General features: G+C 41.7%; 2 protein-coding genes across 2 annotated transcripts in view; both read right to left on the bottom strand.

Annotated features, from left to right (window-relative positions):
• Positions 1 to 1,312: 1,312 nt before the first annotated feature.
• LOC135506952 (gastrula zinc finger protein XlCGF48.2-like) lies at positions 1,313 to 5,630 on the bottom strand. The gene is made up of 3 exons (XM_064926388.1): positions 5,168 to 5,630; positions 4,649 to 4,779; positions 1,313 to 2,806 (listed from the first exon to the last, which is right to left on the bottom strand). The coding sequence occupies exons 1-3, from the start codon at positions 5,424 to 5,426 to the stop codon at positions 1,652 to 1,654; spliced, it is 1,545 nt and encodes a 514-aa protein (XP_064782460.1). The 5' UTR covers positions 5,427 to 5,630; the 3' UTR covers positions 1,313 to 1,651.
• A 3,802-nt stretch (positions 5,631 to 9,432) lies between these two features.
• LOC135506961 (zinc finger protein 233-like) overlaps positions 9,433 to 13,845 on the bottom strand; it is an 8,794-nt gene continuing 4,381 nt past the window's right edge. The window contains exon 2 of the mRNA XM_064926402.1: positions 9,433 to 12,452. Coding sequence (XP_064782474.1) covers positions 11,538 to 12,080 — 543 coding nt within the window. The 5' untranslated portion in view covers positions 12,081 to 12,452 and the 3' untranslated portion in view covers positions 9,433 to 11,537. The remainder of the gene's footprint in view (positions 12,453 to 13,845) is intronic.

Here is a 13,845-nt window from a genome sequence, read left to right as displayed (position 1 = left end):
CTGCTGGTATAGTGTGGCCATCTTTGAATGCACTAACATTATTTTCTCAAACTCTTTAAGTACTATTGTGATGAGCCCAAAGACCAAATTTGGAGTGAATCTGATTTTTAGTCCATGAGAAGTACATTTTATATGATTAACTTAAAGTGGCAGCGTAGCCTAGTGGTTAGAGTATTGGACTTATAATCGAAAGGTTGCAAGTTCGAATCCCTGAGCTGACAAGGTACAAATCTGTTCTTCTGCTCCCTGAGCTGACAAGGCAGTTAATCCACTGTTCCTATTGAAAATAATAATTTGTTCTTAACTGACTAGGTTAAAAAAATATTACTTTTTGGGTGACCAACCAAATTTACATAGAAATGTGAGTTATAGGTCACTCATTGAAAGCAAGTCTCAGAAGCAGTAGATCTGTTCTGTGTACGCTATTTCTATGCTTGCCATGCTTAAGTTGAGTTTTGGGGTAATTTACTTTTGTACAACAAATCAAGTCATATTTGTCACATGCGCCGAATACAACAGGTGTAGTAGACCTTACAGTGAAATGCTTACTTACAAGCCCTTAACCAACAATGCAGCTTTTAGAAAATACCACAAAAGAGATAAGAATAACAAATAATTAAAGAACAGCAGTAGCGGGGCTATATACAGGGGGTACCGCTACAGAGTCCATGTCAATGTGCGGGGGCACCGGTGTGGAGGTAATATGTACACGTAGATAGAGTTATTCAAGTGAGTAGCAGCAGCTTCAAACAGCTGAAAAACAATATTTTTGGTTATTGAAAAGATGGTGAAAATGATTCTCTACATTGCTTGTTTTTGCTCATCTTGTGAGAAACTGAAATTAGGCAAACTATTAGAATTTCAGCAACCAGTAAACGGCAGTGCAATTTCTGCATATTGCACCTTTAAGCACTTTTTATTTATCAATAACTCAGCCATCTCTTAACCAATCCCTTAACTTAGTTTGATAAAAGCTAAAGTAAAACTCCTCAAAAAATATAATATTTGTTTCATTAGTCCACGGTTGATATAGTCCCAAAATGTTTTGCATGTCAGCAATCAACTTTTAAAGCTGTATAACTTTCAAAAGACAGAATACAGCTGTTATGATACATCCTTTAATAAAAGATGTAATTTTTTAATAAAAGAAAATAATTAAGAATTCAGAAAACAACTTTGCTGTGAACCCCTAATAATGTATTAAACATTTATAGCGCATTTCATTACAGACAGAATATGTATACTAAAGCGAGACTCCATGAGAAGAAAAAAGTCCCATTTTGCTTTTATTAAAGTTTTAAAATACACCATATGAAAAAATAATAATAATAACAACACAGGTCTTAACTACAAATGTGCATGATAAAATGCATAGATTCTCATTAAAAGTGTTCTGGGAAAAACTAAGTCGTTTTTGAAAGGAAATGGGCATTTGAACATCATATAGCCGACACAGTACAAAACACAATATGTAACATACTGTTTTGGATTATATACCACAAAATGTCTGGATGCAATATTCTACCCAGGAATATTCAATTCTGAAATGTATTACTCTCATTAGTCCAAATGCATCTGGGGATGCTTTCTGCTGACAACAATTAAAATGTATCTTTGTCTTTAATGCAGGGTTTGATTGAAAAGTCAGAAGCTATCGAGTGGAATGGTTTTTCTGCTGGTGTATCCTGAGATAGCTCCTCTCTGAGAACCTCTTCCCGCATTGTGTACATGCGAATGGCCTTTCTCCCGTGTGGACCTTCAGGTGCATCTTAAGGTGGTCCTGGCGGGAGAACCTCTTCTCACACTGGGGGCAGTTGTAGGGTTTCTCCCCTGTGTGGACCCTCTGGTGCCTCTTTAGGGTGCCAGCCTCAGTGAAGCGCATGTGACAATGGGTACAGCTGTAGGGTTTCTCCCCTGTGTGGACCCTCTGGTGGATCTCCACCTTCTGGGGGCTGCTGAAGCCTTTGTTACAGAACATGCAGAGGAACCTCTTCTCTTTACTACCGCCTGACGTGGCTCCCCCTCTCCGAGCCTGGTCTCTAGCCATGTCGTTTGAGTTCAATACCTGATCGAAAAACACGTGGCCGTGAGAATCAGAAGGCCCCATTGAAGTTGACACTGGGTCATGATCCTTGAGTGCGTGTAAAGGGGAGTGGGTCACAACATTTGCATTTGTCTCTAAGCTGTCCCTGTAATTTAAGAAATCTATGCCCTGTGAGTGTTCATCTCCTAGGTGACTATCTGCATTCCATGTGGGAGGAGCGTCGCCCTCCACTTTCACAATCGCCTCATCTACCACTATAACTTCCCCTTTCTTATCTAGGCACCCTTCAGAGTATACACTACCACTATACTGGTTCCTGTCGCCTTTAGTTCCAGTCGGGGTATCTAAACCGAAGAGCATGTTGCCAGTGTCCATCTCTGTAGCGTAAGAACAAGACGGATCATTGCCCGTCTCTATCGCTTGACTTTGGTTGGGATGAGAATGAACCGTCCTCGAGCTCGGGTTACCGTGAAGTAAATACTCTGAGCCGGGAGCAGGTGAACAGCCCAGTCTCTCTGTGTGTAAAATCCTTTGTTTAACAGTTAAAGTCTCTCTGTCTGTCTCTGACTTGAGGACAGCATTCAGCATTCCACTGACCTCCATGATGCTATGGCAGGTCCTGGGCTGCGCTGGGGCAGTGGTGTGGTCCTCCATGGCTACAGGGGGCACTCCAGTCTCGATGTCTCTGCTGTGCCGTGGGTCCTCCTCTCCTCTATGCCTCTCCTGCTTGACTCCAGGACCTGCAGACTCTGCATCTGCAGACTGACACAAGAAGAGAGAGGAGGTTATTACCGGTACATGAATTGGATAACAATGTCATATGGAAGTCTCACAAGCTCCCCGATGGCAGATAAATAAGGATATACAGTGCATTATTATCCATTCATGCTACCGCATTTCTGTCTTTCTCCCCTTCATAGCCTACTTTCCTTGCCAATTCACCATCTTAAAGTCTACTTTCAGAAAGCTTAAGGTAGGCCTATGTTTTTTAATACGTTTTAATGAAAGGTGAAATATTTGTTCGTGACTAACATATGCTGGTAGCATTAATCGCCGGGTCCCTTTACAGGTGTGTTTTCACCGATCCTCAGTATAGGCCTATCTGTACATCAGAATGTTTCCTAAAGTAGCCTGTCTGGACTTCATTTCTTTAATAAGAATCAAACCCTCCTGTAATTATTGAATCTGTAAAATATACACTACCATTCAAAAGTTTGGGGTCACTTAGAAATGTCATTGTTTTTGAAAGAAATGCTATTTTTTTGTCAATTAAAATAACATCAAATTGATCAGAAACACAATGTAGACATTGTTAATGTTGTAAATTACTATTGTAGCTGGAAACAGCTGATCTTTAATGGAGTATCTACATAGGCGTACGGAGGCCCATCATCAGCAACCATCACTCCTGTGTCCAATGGCACAGTGTGTTAGCTAAGTTTATCATTTAAAAAAAAGATAATTGATCATTAGAAAACGCTTTTGCAATTATGTTAGCACAGCTGTAAACTGTTTTATTGATGAAAGAAGCAATAAAACTGGCCTCCTTTAGACTAGTTGAGTATCTGGAGCATCAGCATTTGTGGGTTCGATTACAGGCTCAAAATGGCCAGAAACAAAGTACTTTCTTCTGAAACTCGTCAGTCTATTCTTGTCCTGAGAAATGAAGGCTATTCTATGTGAGAAATTGCAAAGAAACTGAAGATATTGTAAAACGCTGTGTACTACTCCCTTCACAGAACAGCGCAAACTGGCTCTAACCAGAATAGAAAGAGTGGTGGGCCCCGGTGCACAACTGAGCAAGAGGACAAGTACATTAGTGTCTAGTTTGAGAAACAGACGCCTCACAAGTCCTCAACTGGCAGCTTCATTAAATAGTACCCTCAAAACACTCGTTTCAATGTCAACAGTGAAGAGGCGACTCTGGGATGCTGACCTTCTAGGCAGAGTTCCTCTGTCCAGTGTTCGTGTTCTTTTGCCCATCTTAATCTTTTATTTTTATTGGTCAGTCTGAGATATGGCTTTTTCTTTGCAACTCCTGGAATCACCTCTTCACTGTTGACATTGAGACTGGTGTTTTACAGGTACTATTCAATGAAGCAGCCAGTTGAGGACTTGTAAGGCGTCTGTTTCTCAAACTAGACACTAATGTACTTGTCCTCTTGCTCAGTTGTGCACCGGGGCCTGCCACTCCTCTTTCTAAAATCTGCCATGTCCAGCTACAATAGTCATTTACAACATCACCAAATGTCTACACTATATTTCTGATCAACTTGACTTTATTTTAATGGACAAGAAGATGCACTTTTCTTTCAAAAACAAGGACATTTCGAAGTGACCCAAAACTTTTGAACAGTAGTGTATATTTTCAGTAGCTTAGGCTACATAATTTCTCTAATTACAACGTCCTCTCTGAAGAACATATTCAAATACCACTGCCATCACATGACCGACTAATCGAGGTAATAACTGGAATAACAATAATGAAATACTACTGATGATAAAGTGTAATTGTAATACCCCTCCAATCACTTATGTTTTCAACCATGTACAATGGCCTGGCTAATTAGATAACCTCAAATTCAAAGTCCGTCACAGCCCTACCTCTATCATGATAATGTGCTGTGGTGAGGTTCCACTCCCCTCATTAACAGTGATTAGTTGGTCATCTCTCCATGTATTGTGTCCTACGGGCTTCACAACACTCCTGTTGCCTCCAGTGAGATGTCCTTCACCTGAGAGTGTGATTGGGGGAAAAGAGATGGTTAGGTACTGTCAATGCTCAACGCTATATTGTACACTATTGACAATTTTTTACTCTGCCTATAATTGACAAGGATGTAAGGTAACACTTCAAATAACTTGTTGATATACTATTTATAGGCAGACGTTACATGAATCATGTTTTTATTAGGTAAATAGTAAATCAATAATCTGGTTAGAATATTGTGTCTGTGCGCAAGATAGCCAAGTAATCAGGGGATTTACTGCATACTATCCAAAACTTGACCAAGACGCAATTCTGGGTAACGCATCTTAACACATGTGCAGAAGGGAACGGGGCGACGTGTAATGACCAATATATGAACGGCGAAAGACAGCGCAGCCTCCCACAAAATGTACCTCTTGCCGTTACACTGTATCGGTCGAGGATCTTGACACTACTGGGACGACTGGCGAGGACGCTGTCCCGTGCCATCTTCAGTTCCAGTAGCTGTAGTTTCCTCCGCAATGTCCTGTTTTCTTTCTGGCTTTGAGTTATTTCCAAACGAAACACTGCATAGTCGTCGTCTACGAGTTTGCAGATTTCTGCAACGAATGCATTCGATAGTACCTCAACGATGGAGGCTATTTGAGTATGAAAAACCATACAGTTAGCCATTGTTAGCTGCTAGCTAGCATTAATCAAGTCCCGTCTACAACGCAAAGTAAAGACGACCTGGGGTAAGTATGCGATGCTGTCCAATTAAATGAGTCATTGAGTTCAAGGGTGTTGATAAACGTCTAAATAACAAAACGCTAACGTGGAAACTGTTTTATTACTATTCGTTTCCTTTTACACTGAAGAGAAGGGTGTTATTCTTCTTCTATGGTATGACGTTCCACAAAGAAATGTTAGAGGTGTGTGCATTCGAGATACTTGGGAGTATTCCGCCATTCGATTGTACGTGGGTCCAATCCGAATCACATCCATACACATACTCCGTAACCTGATGTAGTAGGCATAGAGCCACTGATTTATCCATTATATTGACCCGATAGTCAAGTGGCCGCACTAACAATGTAAATGAATGACTTCAAAAATGGAAGTCAGTTTGGAGGAGGCAAGACCATGACTTGGTCATGATTCAGGAAGATGTTATGCTTGTTGTTATTCACTAGGGATAATGTCTTAAGATAATTCCCCCCCCAAAAATGTAAGTGTCATTTTGGTATAGAACTTTGGAATTTTTGTTTGTGTATAAAGTATTTGGCAACAAGAATTTAAAAAAATCAATTTCAATGGTCTTGTTATCATTGCAATAGTAACATATATCCTTTATGTCAAAAACATGGCTCGTGATCATAATGGTAAATAAGTATTGTGCAAGGTTTTCCCAAAATTATGACACATTTACATTCAAAGCACAAGTGAGTCATACAATTGCACTAGAATTGTTTATTTTTTAAATTTTATATTTTTTGTATGTTTTAATATTTTCTTGTTAATACATGTTTTGTTTTGTTAGACATGTTTAATGTAGCAATGTAAGTTGATTTTTGTATTATGAATAAAAATGTATTAAATAAAACCTGCCTATTTCCTTACGTAATGTCACGATTCCAAAGTTATACGATATTAGAGAACAAGTCAGTATCTCACATCTTGGAAAATATTATGTTGTACTAATTGTTGATGAAATTCATGCTATAATGTTGGGTTCTTCTTCTGTGGATTTCATATGGCGGTTGGCAACCAACTTTAAGGTGCCTTACAAGAGACAGGGAAGCTCTAAATCCTACCCAATAGTCTTGTCTCCTTAAGGAAACGAAATACATAATTAAATACTACATCCCCTGAAGATTTCCACAGCAGTTGACTTAATCTTGGCTCTTGAACCACACTGCTCCTCAAATCTAATAACAGTCCCTCCCATATTTCTGGCACTGCTTCTGCTTTACTGATTGACAATGCCATTAAGAACTTGGTACCCAGAACATCACCACAAATACCCCTATCTGTCTGACCATATACAAGCACTGCAAAACCTCACACTATATCCTGTCTGGTCCGAGACACAAATGACTAATGTTGGGTTGTGGAGCAAGCTTCCAATTGACTCCCATTCACTCGCCCAGAATGCACCACGTGGTCAATTGACGACTCATGGGAAACGTACACAATGGGCGCTAAAATGATTCCAATGTAGTTTCCCATCTCCTCAAAAGTATCTCTGGCGGAGTCCCCACATCTGTTTTTCAGGACACAGAAGTTATGTTGAAAATACTATATCCCTGAAAACCGGAAACATTCGCTTTCGTCCCAAGTATGGGAAACTGCAGCCCAATATGGCGACCGGAGTATGTGCGAGTGGGTGTGTCGAAAGCAGTGAGTGTATGGAAAATAAATCAGCTAATTGGGCAGATGTTGCCACTCAAGACCGTTTGGCGTTGTTGATTGGGCTGCACAAGATAAACCGGCGCTAGTATCGACATCCCTGCCGACTTGAAGTGCTTTCTACTAGGTAGCATAGTCGTGTGGCCGGCGGTAGCTAATGTTACAATTTTTCTCTCACGAGATTTTAATTTTAGTAGGATAGCAGCCCACACAAGAAATAATCATCTAGATGTCACCTTGATACATACAGTGCATTCGGAAAGTATTCAGACCCCTTGACTTTTTCCACATTTTGTTATCTTACAGCCTTATTTTAAAATATTAAATAAAACATTTTCCTGGTCAATCTACACACAATACCCCATAATGACAAAGCAAACAGTGTTTTAGACATTTTTGCAAATCTATTAAGAACAGGTTTTGCAGTGCTTGTATATGGTCAGACAGACAGGGGTATTTGTGGTGATGTTCTGGGTACCAAGTTCTTAACTTACCTTATTTACATACATATTCAGACCCTTTGCTATGAGACTCAAAATTGAGCTCAGTTGCATCCTGTTTCCATTGATCCTCCTTGAGATGTTTCTACAACTTGGAGTCCCCCTTTGGCAATTCAATAGATTGGACATGATTTGGAAAGGGCTACACCTGTCTATATAAGGTCCCACAGTTGACAGTGTTAGAGAAAAACCATGTCATGAGGTCAAAGGAATTGTCCATAAAGTTCAGAGACAGGATTGTGTCGAGGCACAGACACGGCGAAGGGTACCTCAACATTCCTGCAGCATTGAAAGTCCCTAAGAACACAGTGGCCTCCATCATTCTTAAATGGAACAGGGTTTGGCACCACCAAGACTCTTCCTCAAGCTGGCAGCTGGCCAAACTGAGCAATCGGGGAGAAGGGCCTTGGTCAGGGAGGTGACTAAGAACCCAATGGTCACTCTGACAGAGCTCTAGAGTTGCTCTGTGGCGATGGGACAACCTTCCAGAAGGACAACCTTCTCTGCAGCACGCCACCAATCAGGCCTTTATGGTAGAATGGCCAGACGGAAGCCACTCCTCAGTAAAAGATGAACAGAGTGAAGTACAGAGAGATCCTTGACGAAAACCTGCTCCAGAGCGCTCAGGACAGACTGGGGTGAAGGTTCACCTTCCAGCAGGACAACAACCCTAAGCACACAGCCAAGACAACGCAGCAGTGGCTTTGGAACAAGTCTCAGTGTTCTTGAGTGGCCCAGCCAGAGCCCGGACTTGAACCCCATCAAACATCTCTGGAGAGACCTGAAAATAGCTGTGCACCGATGCTCCCCATCCAACCTGACAGAGTTTGAGAGGATCTGCAGACATCAGTATAAATACAGCCAACTTTGAGTATGTGACTTGTGTGGCTGAGTAAGTCAATAATTGAGTGACAATGTTTGCAACAGCCATGGTAGATTCAGAACAATAATACACATAACAGATATGACAAAAGTTGGGAGGAGAGCATGAACAAATATCTGATTAAGGGCAACTCCTACCTACTACCCAGTGCCCATGGTGGACACTCCAGTCTCATAAGGATACTCTGGAAGGAGAAACACTTGAAGGGATTCTTCTTGGTGGGAACGGTCTGGTGCTGCTTCACTTATTTCTCCTTAGCGAAGAGCTTCCCACACATGGGCAGGCATATAGCTGGTCGGCGTCCGTAATGCTCGACCTCACACGTTGTCACCTAATGATACCTAAGGTAGAAGCAGGAGCCACCACTATCAGGTGGTTAGTCTTTGAGCTCCCTCCTTGACTTCTAGCCATTGTTTGGGTGTTATTAGGATTGTGGGCTGAACTACACACTAGGTACCACACATTAGACGAGACCCTTAAGGAGAAGACAGACTTGCTGAAAGACTACCACCAGGGGGGTCTGCCATCAGTCTCTGTGAAGGCTGAAGCCCAGGGTGACCTGCTCTGTTCATCGTGGATACTGTGGTGGTTGTATCATAGGAACAGGAGGGTCTTTCTCTATCAGCCCCAGGACTTGCTCCAACCCTGAACTGAGACTGTGGCGAGCAACACCGGATATCAGCAGGTCCTCATGGACTGCAGACTGGGTAAACACAAATTGTACAGAAGAGCATATAAAGCTTTATATAAGTCTTTGCTGTACTCACAGAAACATGACATATTAGATAACCACAGTCAGTTGAGATTATTATTATATATTTTTTTCCATGTGTCGTTTCAAGAATAAAGTATAACGTTTTGGTTCGACTGAGATAACCAAGTCCACACAGAGTCAATTTTGTATTTAATTTCGACAAAATGGTCGTACAATCACATAACGTGAAGTACAGTACTTTTATTGATCAGACTGATACGTGACACTATGGCAACACTACCTTTTCCGTAAATCTGGTACCCTCGCTTTGAAAGAATGAATTTTAGAATACTTTGGAAAAGGTTCAACATTATTTTACACACAGCTTGTCTACTTCATGTCAAGAAAACATGAATTAAGGCACTATCATTATCTCACTATAAAACACCAGTATCAACCTAAAGGGACATAGTTGTCATATCATCATACTCATTCTTACCTCAGTTCACCTCATCCAGTTCCATACAATATCCAAATCCACCAGAATGAACTACAAATAAACTAGTAACTAGTACTACATATCACTCTATACATGGGCCGTGTGCGTTTCCTGAGGTAGCTCCCCTCTGAGAACCTCATGTTAGTTGATTTGATACTATGCAAAATGTCTTAGTTAATTTGATTACTTGACACTTAAATGGGTTGATAATTCAAAGGTGTGGTCCCACACTTAAAATTATTGTAGACCTTGGCCTGTATCCACAAAGGGTCAGAGTAGGAGTGCTGATTGAGGATCAATTGTCTTATTCATTATGATTTAAAAGGCAAATCTGGTCCTAGATCAGCACTTACAGGGGGATGCCCAAGACACAAAGAGTTGGTCAATCTTACACTACCGTTCATAAATTTGGGGTCACTTAGAAATGTCCTTGTTTTTTAAAGAAAAGTGCACTTTTTTTTTTAATTACAAAAGCTCTGACGAAGGCCGACACGTAAGTTTAATAAATAGCAGTGATACTATCAAGAGTCGTGTGCGGTTTCCTTTTTCCTTCTGCTGACAATGAAAATTCATCTGTCTTTAATGCAGGGTTTGATCTCAACGTCAGAAGCTATTGAGTGGAATGGTTACTTTCTATGACAGAGTGGAATGGTTTTTCTGCTGGTGTATCCTGAAGTAGCTCCTCTCTGAGTACCTCTTCCCGCTGTGTGTACAGGTGAACAGCCTCCGCCCGTGTGGACCACAGGGGTGACAATACACGAAATACAAATATAGATCAATTAAAACCACCCCACTTATTTAGTCACTCACAGTCCAATCCAAATCAAATCCATACACAGGTTCAGGGGCCTGTGAGGGCAGTACCTTAATGTACAGGATTCCTTGTATATCCTTAGCTACAGATTGTTACACCAGATGTGACTCATCCGAATACTTTTGGGTATCCATTAATGGGTGTTACATGATAGGTACTGTTTGGTGTAGCACAGATCATTTTCTTCGTCCTCAATGCGTGGAAACAGGATGTGTCCAGTTGCAAGGGGTCCGTTTGAATTGAGATAAATGCTCTGTTATTAAAATAAATACTTTTTTTTCCTCCACGAAGTATTCAACAATGTGTACTCCGCCATCTTGTCTATTTCAAGTCTTCTCTCATTGATTGAGACACCTGTCATTTCTCAACACACAAAAAAACAACTAAATAAGCCCACTTCTTGTGACTGACGCCACTTCAAATGGATCTCCCAGGTTCCATTGGTCCAAAACCCTCACTCCGATCAAAAACCAGTCTAAGAGTTTCCTATTGTCCACCACAACTTTACATCTCTTGTTTCCTTTCTTTTTCGCCAGTGAAACCCACTCATTCTCACTCATCTTCACTCGCCAGCAGTTTCAAACAAAACATCAGTTTTACTCTGAAGAGAATGTATCTTATTGGTTTGCGGCATACCTCAAAGGGTGCGGTTAAATGTTAAAGGTATGCTTGCTGTTCTTTGAAATACGGTACTTCTTATGACATTACACATCAGATATCCTATGATCAGTATCTTTCAAGCTGAGAGCAGACTTGTTTAGAAAGAATTGTTAGCTAGAACAGAATAGAAAATAATATGACTACATCACCTCCAGTAAGGTAAATATTCAACTCTTCTAGTTCTAGCCTAGGTTTACAATTTCTCTAAAAACAAGGTATTTACTATCCTGTTTCAAATGACAAGTTAACAAAAGGGTTAATGAAGGGTAAGTGGTTGATTATAACTATAATATGTCAGCTAAAGAATGTTTCTCAGATATCCCCTGTGTACATCAAGCCACACTGCTACGATTTCTCCCCATTGTGGACACTCCTATGTCTGATCAGGTTAGTCAGGAAGGAGAAGCTCTTGTAACATAGTTTGCACTTGAAGGGCCTCTCCTTGGTGTGAACGGTCTGGTGCATCTTCACATAGTACGCTTCAGCGAAGCACTTCCCACATGTGGGGCAGGCATATGGCTTGTTGGCATCAGTCCTAACGCTCGGCCCCCCACGTTGTGACCCAATGACACCAGAGAAGGTAGAAGCAGGAGTATTTGAGCTCCGTCCTTGACCTTTAGCCATTGTTTGGGTGTTGTTAGAATTGTCTGCTGTGTTATAGGCTAGGTACCTCTCGTGGTGAACACCCATCCTGACCTGGTCTGTATTCATGGGGTAACCATGAGGTTGCTGAGGAAGGCAAGACCCAGGCTTTCTATGAACCCAATCATCAGGAATTAGACAAGATCCTGAAGGAGAAGACAGACTTGCTGATAGACTACCACCAGATGGATCTCCCACCACTCTCTCTGAAGGCTGAAGCCCAGGGTGACCTGCTCTGTTCATCATGGATACTGTGGTGTTTGTATCATAGGAACAGGAGGGTCTATCTCTATCAGCCCCAGACCCTGCATCATCCCTGCACTGAGTCTGTGAAGAGAAGGGACTGGGCTGCAGACTGGATCCCTGACTGGAGCCTCTGTCTCTCTGATGACCACCAGGACTGAGGTTATTCAATCCACCTGTCCACTGGTTGTGCTCTGTGTGGTGGTGGAGTCTCTGTCCTTCGTGGTTCGGTCCCGGTTCTGACTCGGGAAGTAAGAGCGAAGGCTCCTGATCCAGGGTTCTGATCCGGTGCCAGGGTTTGTGACCAGCTGTTTCAGAGGTCCAGTCTCTCCCACCAACAACACTGGATATCAGCAGATCCTCATGGACTGCAGACTGTAAACACAACATTCAGAGAAGAGCATATAAAGATGTATATAAGAAAGTCTTTACTGTACACACGGAAACATGACATATTATAGAATGCAAACCATAGTCAAGCCCATCTCTAACACTCTGATTTAAGTAAACTACATGACCAAAAGTATTTGGACACCTGCTCATCGAACATCTCATTCCGAAATCATGGGCATTAATATGGAGTTTGTCCCCCCTTTGCTGCTCCAAACAGCCTCCACTCTTCTGGGAAGGCTTTCCACTAGATGCTGGAACATTGCTGCGGGGACTTGCTTCCATTCAGCCACAAGAGCATTAGTGAGGTCGGGCACTGATGTTGGGTGATTAGGCCTGGCTCAAAGTCAGCGTTCCAATTCATCCCAAAGGTGCATAAGTATTTAGACCCTTTACTCAGTACTTTGTTGAAGCACCTTTAATAGCTATTACAGCCTTAAGTCTTCTTGGGTATGAAGCTATAAGCTTGGCACACCGGTAACTCGGGGAGTTTCTCCCATTCTTCTCTGCAGATCCTCTCAAGCTCTGTCAGGTTGGAAGGGGAGCATCACTGCACAGCTATTTTCAAGTCTCTTCAGAGATGTTCGATGGGGTTCAAGTCTGGGCTCTGGATAGGCCACTCAAGGACATTCAAAGACATGTCCCGAAGCCACTCCTGTGTTGTCTTGGCACTGTGCTTAGGGTTGTTGTCCTGTTGGATGGTGAACCTTCGCCCCAGTCTGAGGTCCTGAGCGCTCTGGAGCAGGTTTTCATCAAGGATCTTTCTGTACTTTGCTCCGTTCATATTTCCCTCGATCCTGACTAGTCTTCCAGTCCCTGCTGCTGAAAAACATCCCCACAGCATGATGCTGCCACCAATCAACGAGTCTCCATGGTTATGGATAAACTTTATATCAACGGGCAATTGTATCGGGACTCTAGAGTAACTCCCTGGCAATTTTAATTTAATGTTCAAATCTGAGTTTGTGTTGTAGTGTATCATAACAACTTCAACTATAATGAATACATGATCTATTGAGCTGCACTTGACAAGGAAACTTTTACATATAGCTCAGGTTAATGTAGCCTTCCTAACAAAAATACATGAGGTTTGTAACTTGGTCAACATAATTAATATTCCTATTTTGTCTCAGACCGAAACGCATTTAACTAAGTTGGGTCATCGTTCAGACACATGCATTAATCTGATCTTCTGTAATATACCATTGCAATGCTTAAAAGCCAGATCAATGCCAGTGGGCTGGACAGACCATAATATTGTGACCATAACCATGAACACCAAGGTTCCAAAGAAACCCCCTAGGATTGTGGTCCAAGAAATTTTTGAAAATTTTCCTCATGGGCTATTTCAAAATGATTTGACTGCTGTACCCTGGGT

This window comes from Oncorhynchus masou, chromosome 20 (genome assembly GCF_036934945.1).
Source record: "Oncorhynchus masou masou isolate Uvic2021 chromosome 20, UVic_Omas_1.1, whole genome shotgun sequence".
NCBI classification, from domain to species: Eukaryota; Metazoa; Chordata; class Actinopteri; order Salmoniformes; family Salmonidae; genus Oncorhynchus; species Oncorhynchus masou.
Note: the sequence above shows the minus strand (reverse complement) of the source record. Positions and strands in the feature narration are given on the sequence as shown.

Coding starts and splice junctions, on each gene's coding strand:
- LOC135506952 (XM_064926388.1), bottom strand. CDS start 5,426: ATGGCTAACTGTATGGTTTTTCATACTCAAATAGCCTCCATCGTTGAG. Junction 4,780..5,167: donor ATACAGTGTAACGGCAAGAG/GTACATTTTGTG, acceptor TCACACTCTCAG/GTGAAGGACATCTCACTGGA. Junction 2,807..4,648: donor AGCACATTATCATGATAGAG/GTAGGGCTGTGA, acceptor TTCTTGTGTCAG/TCTGCAGATGCAGAGTCTGC.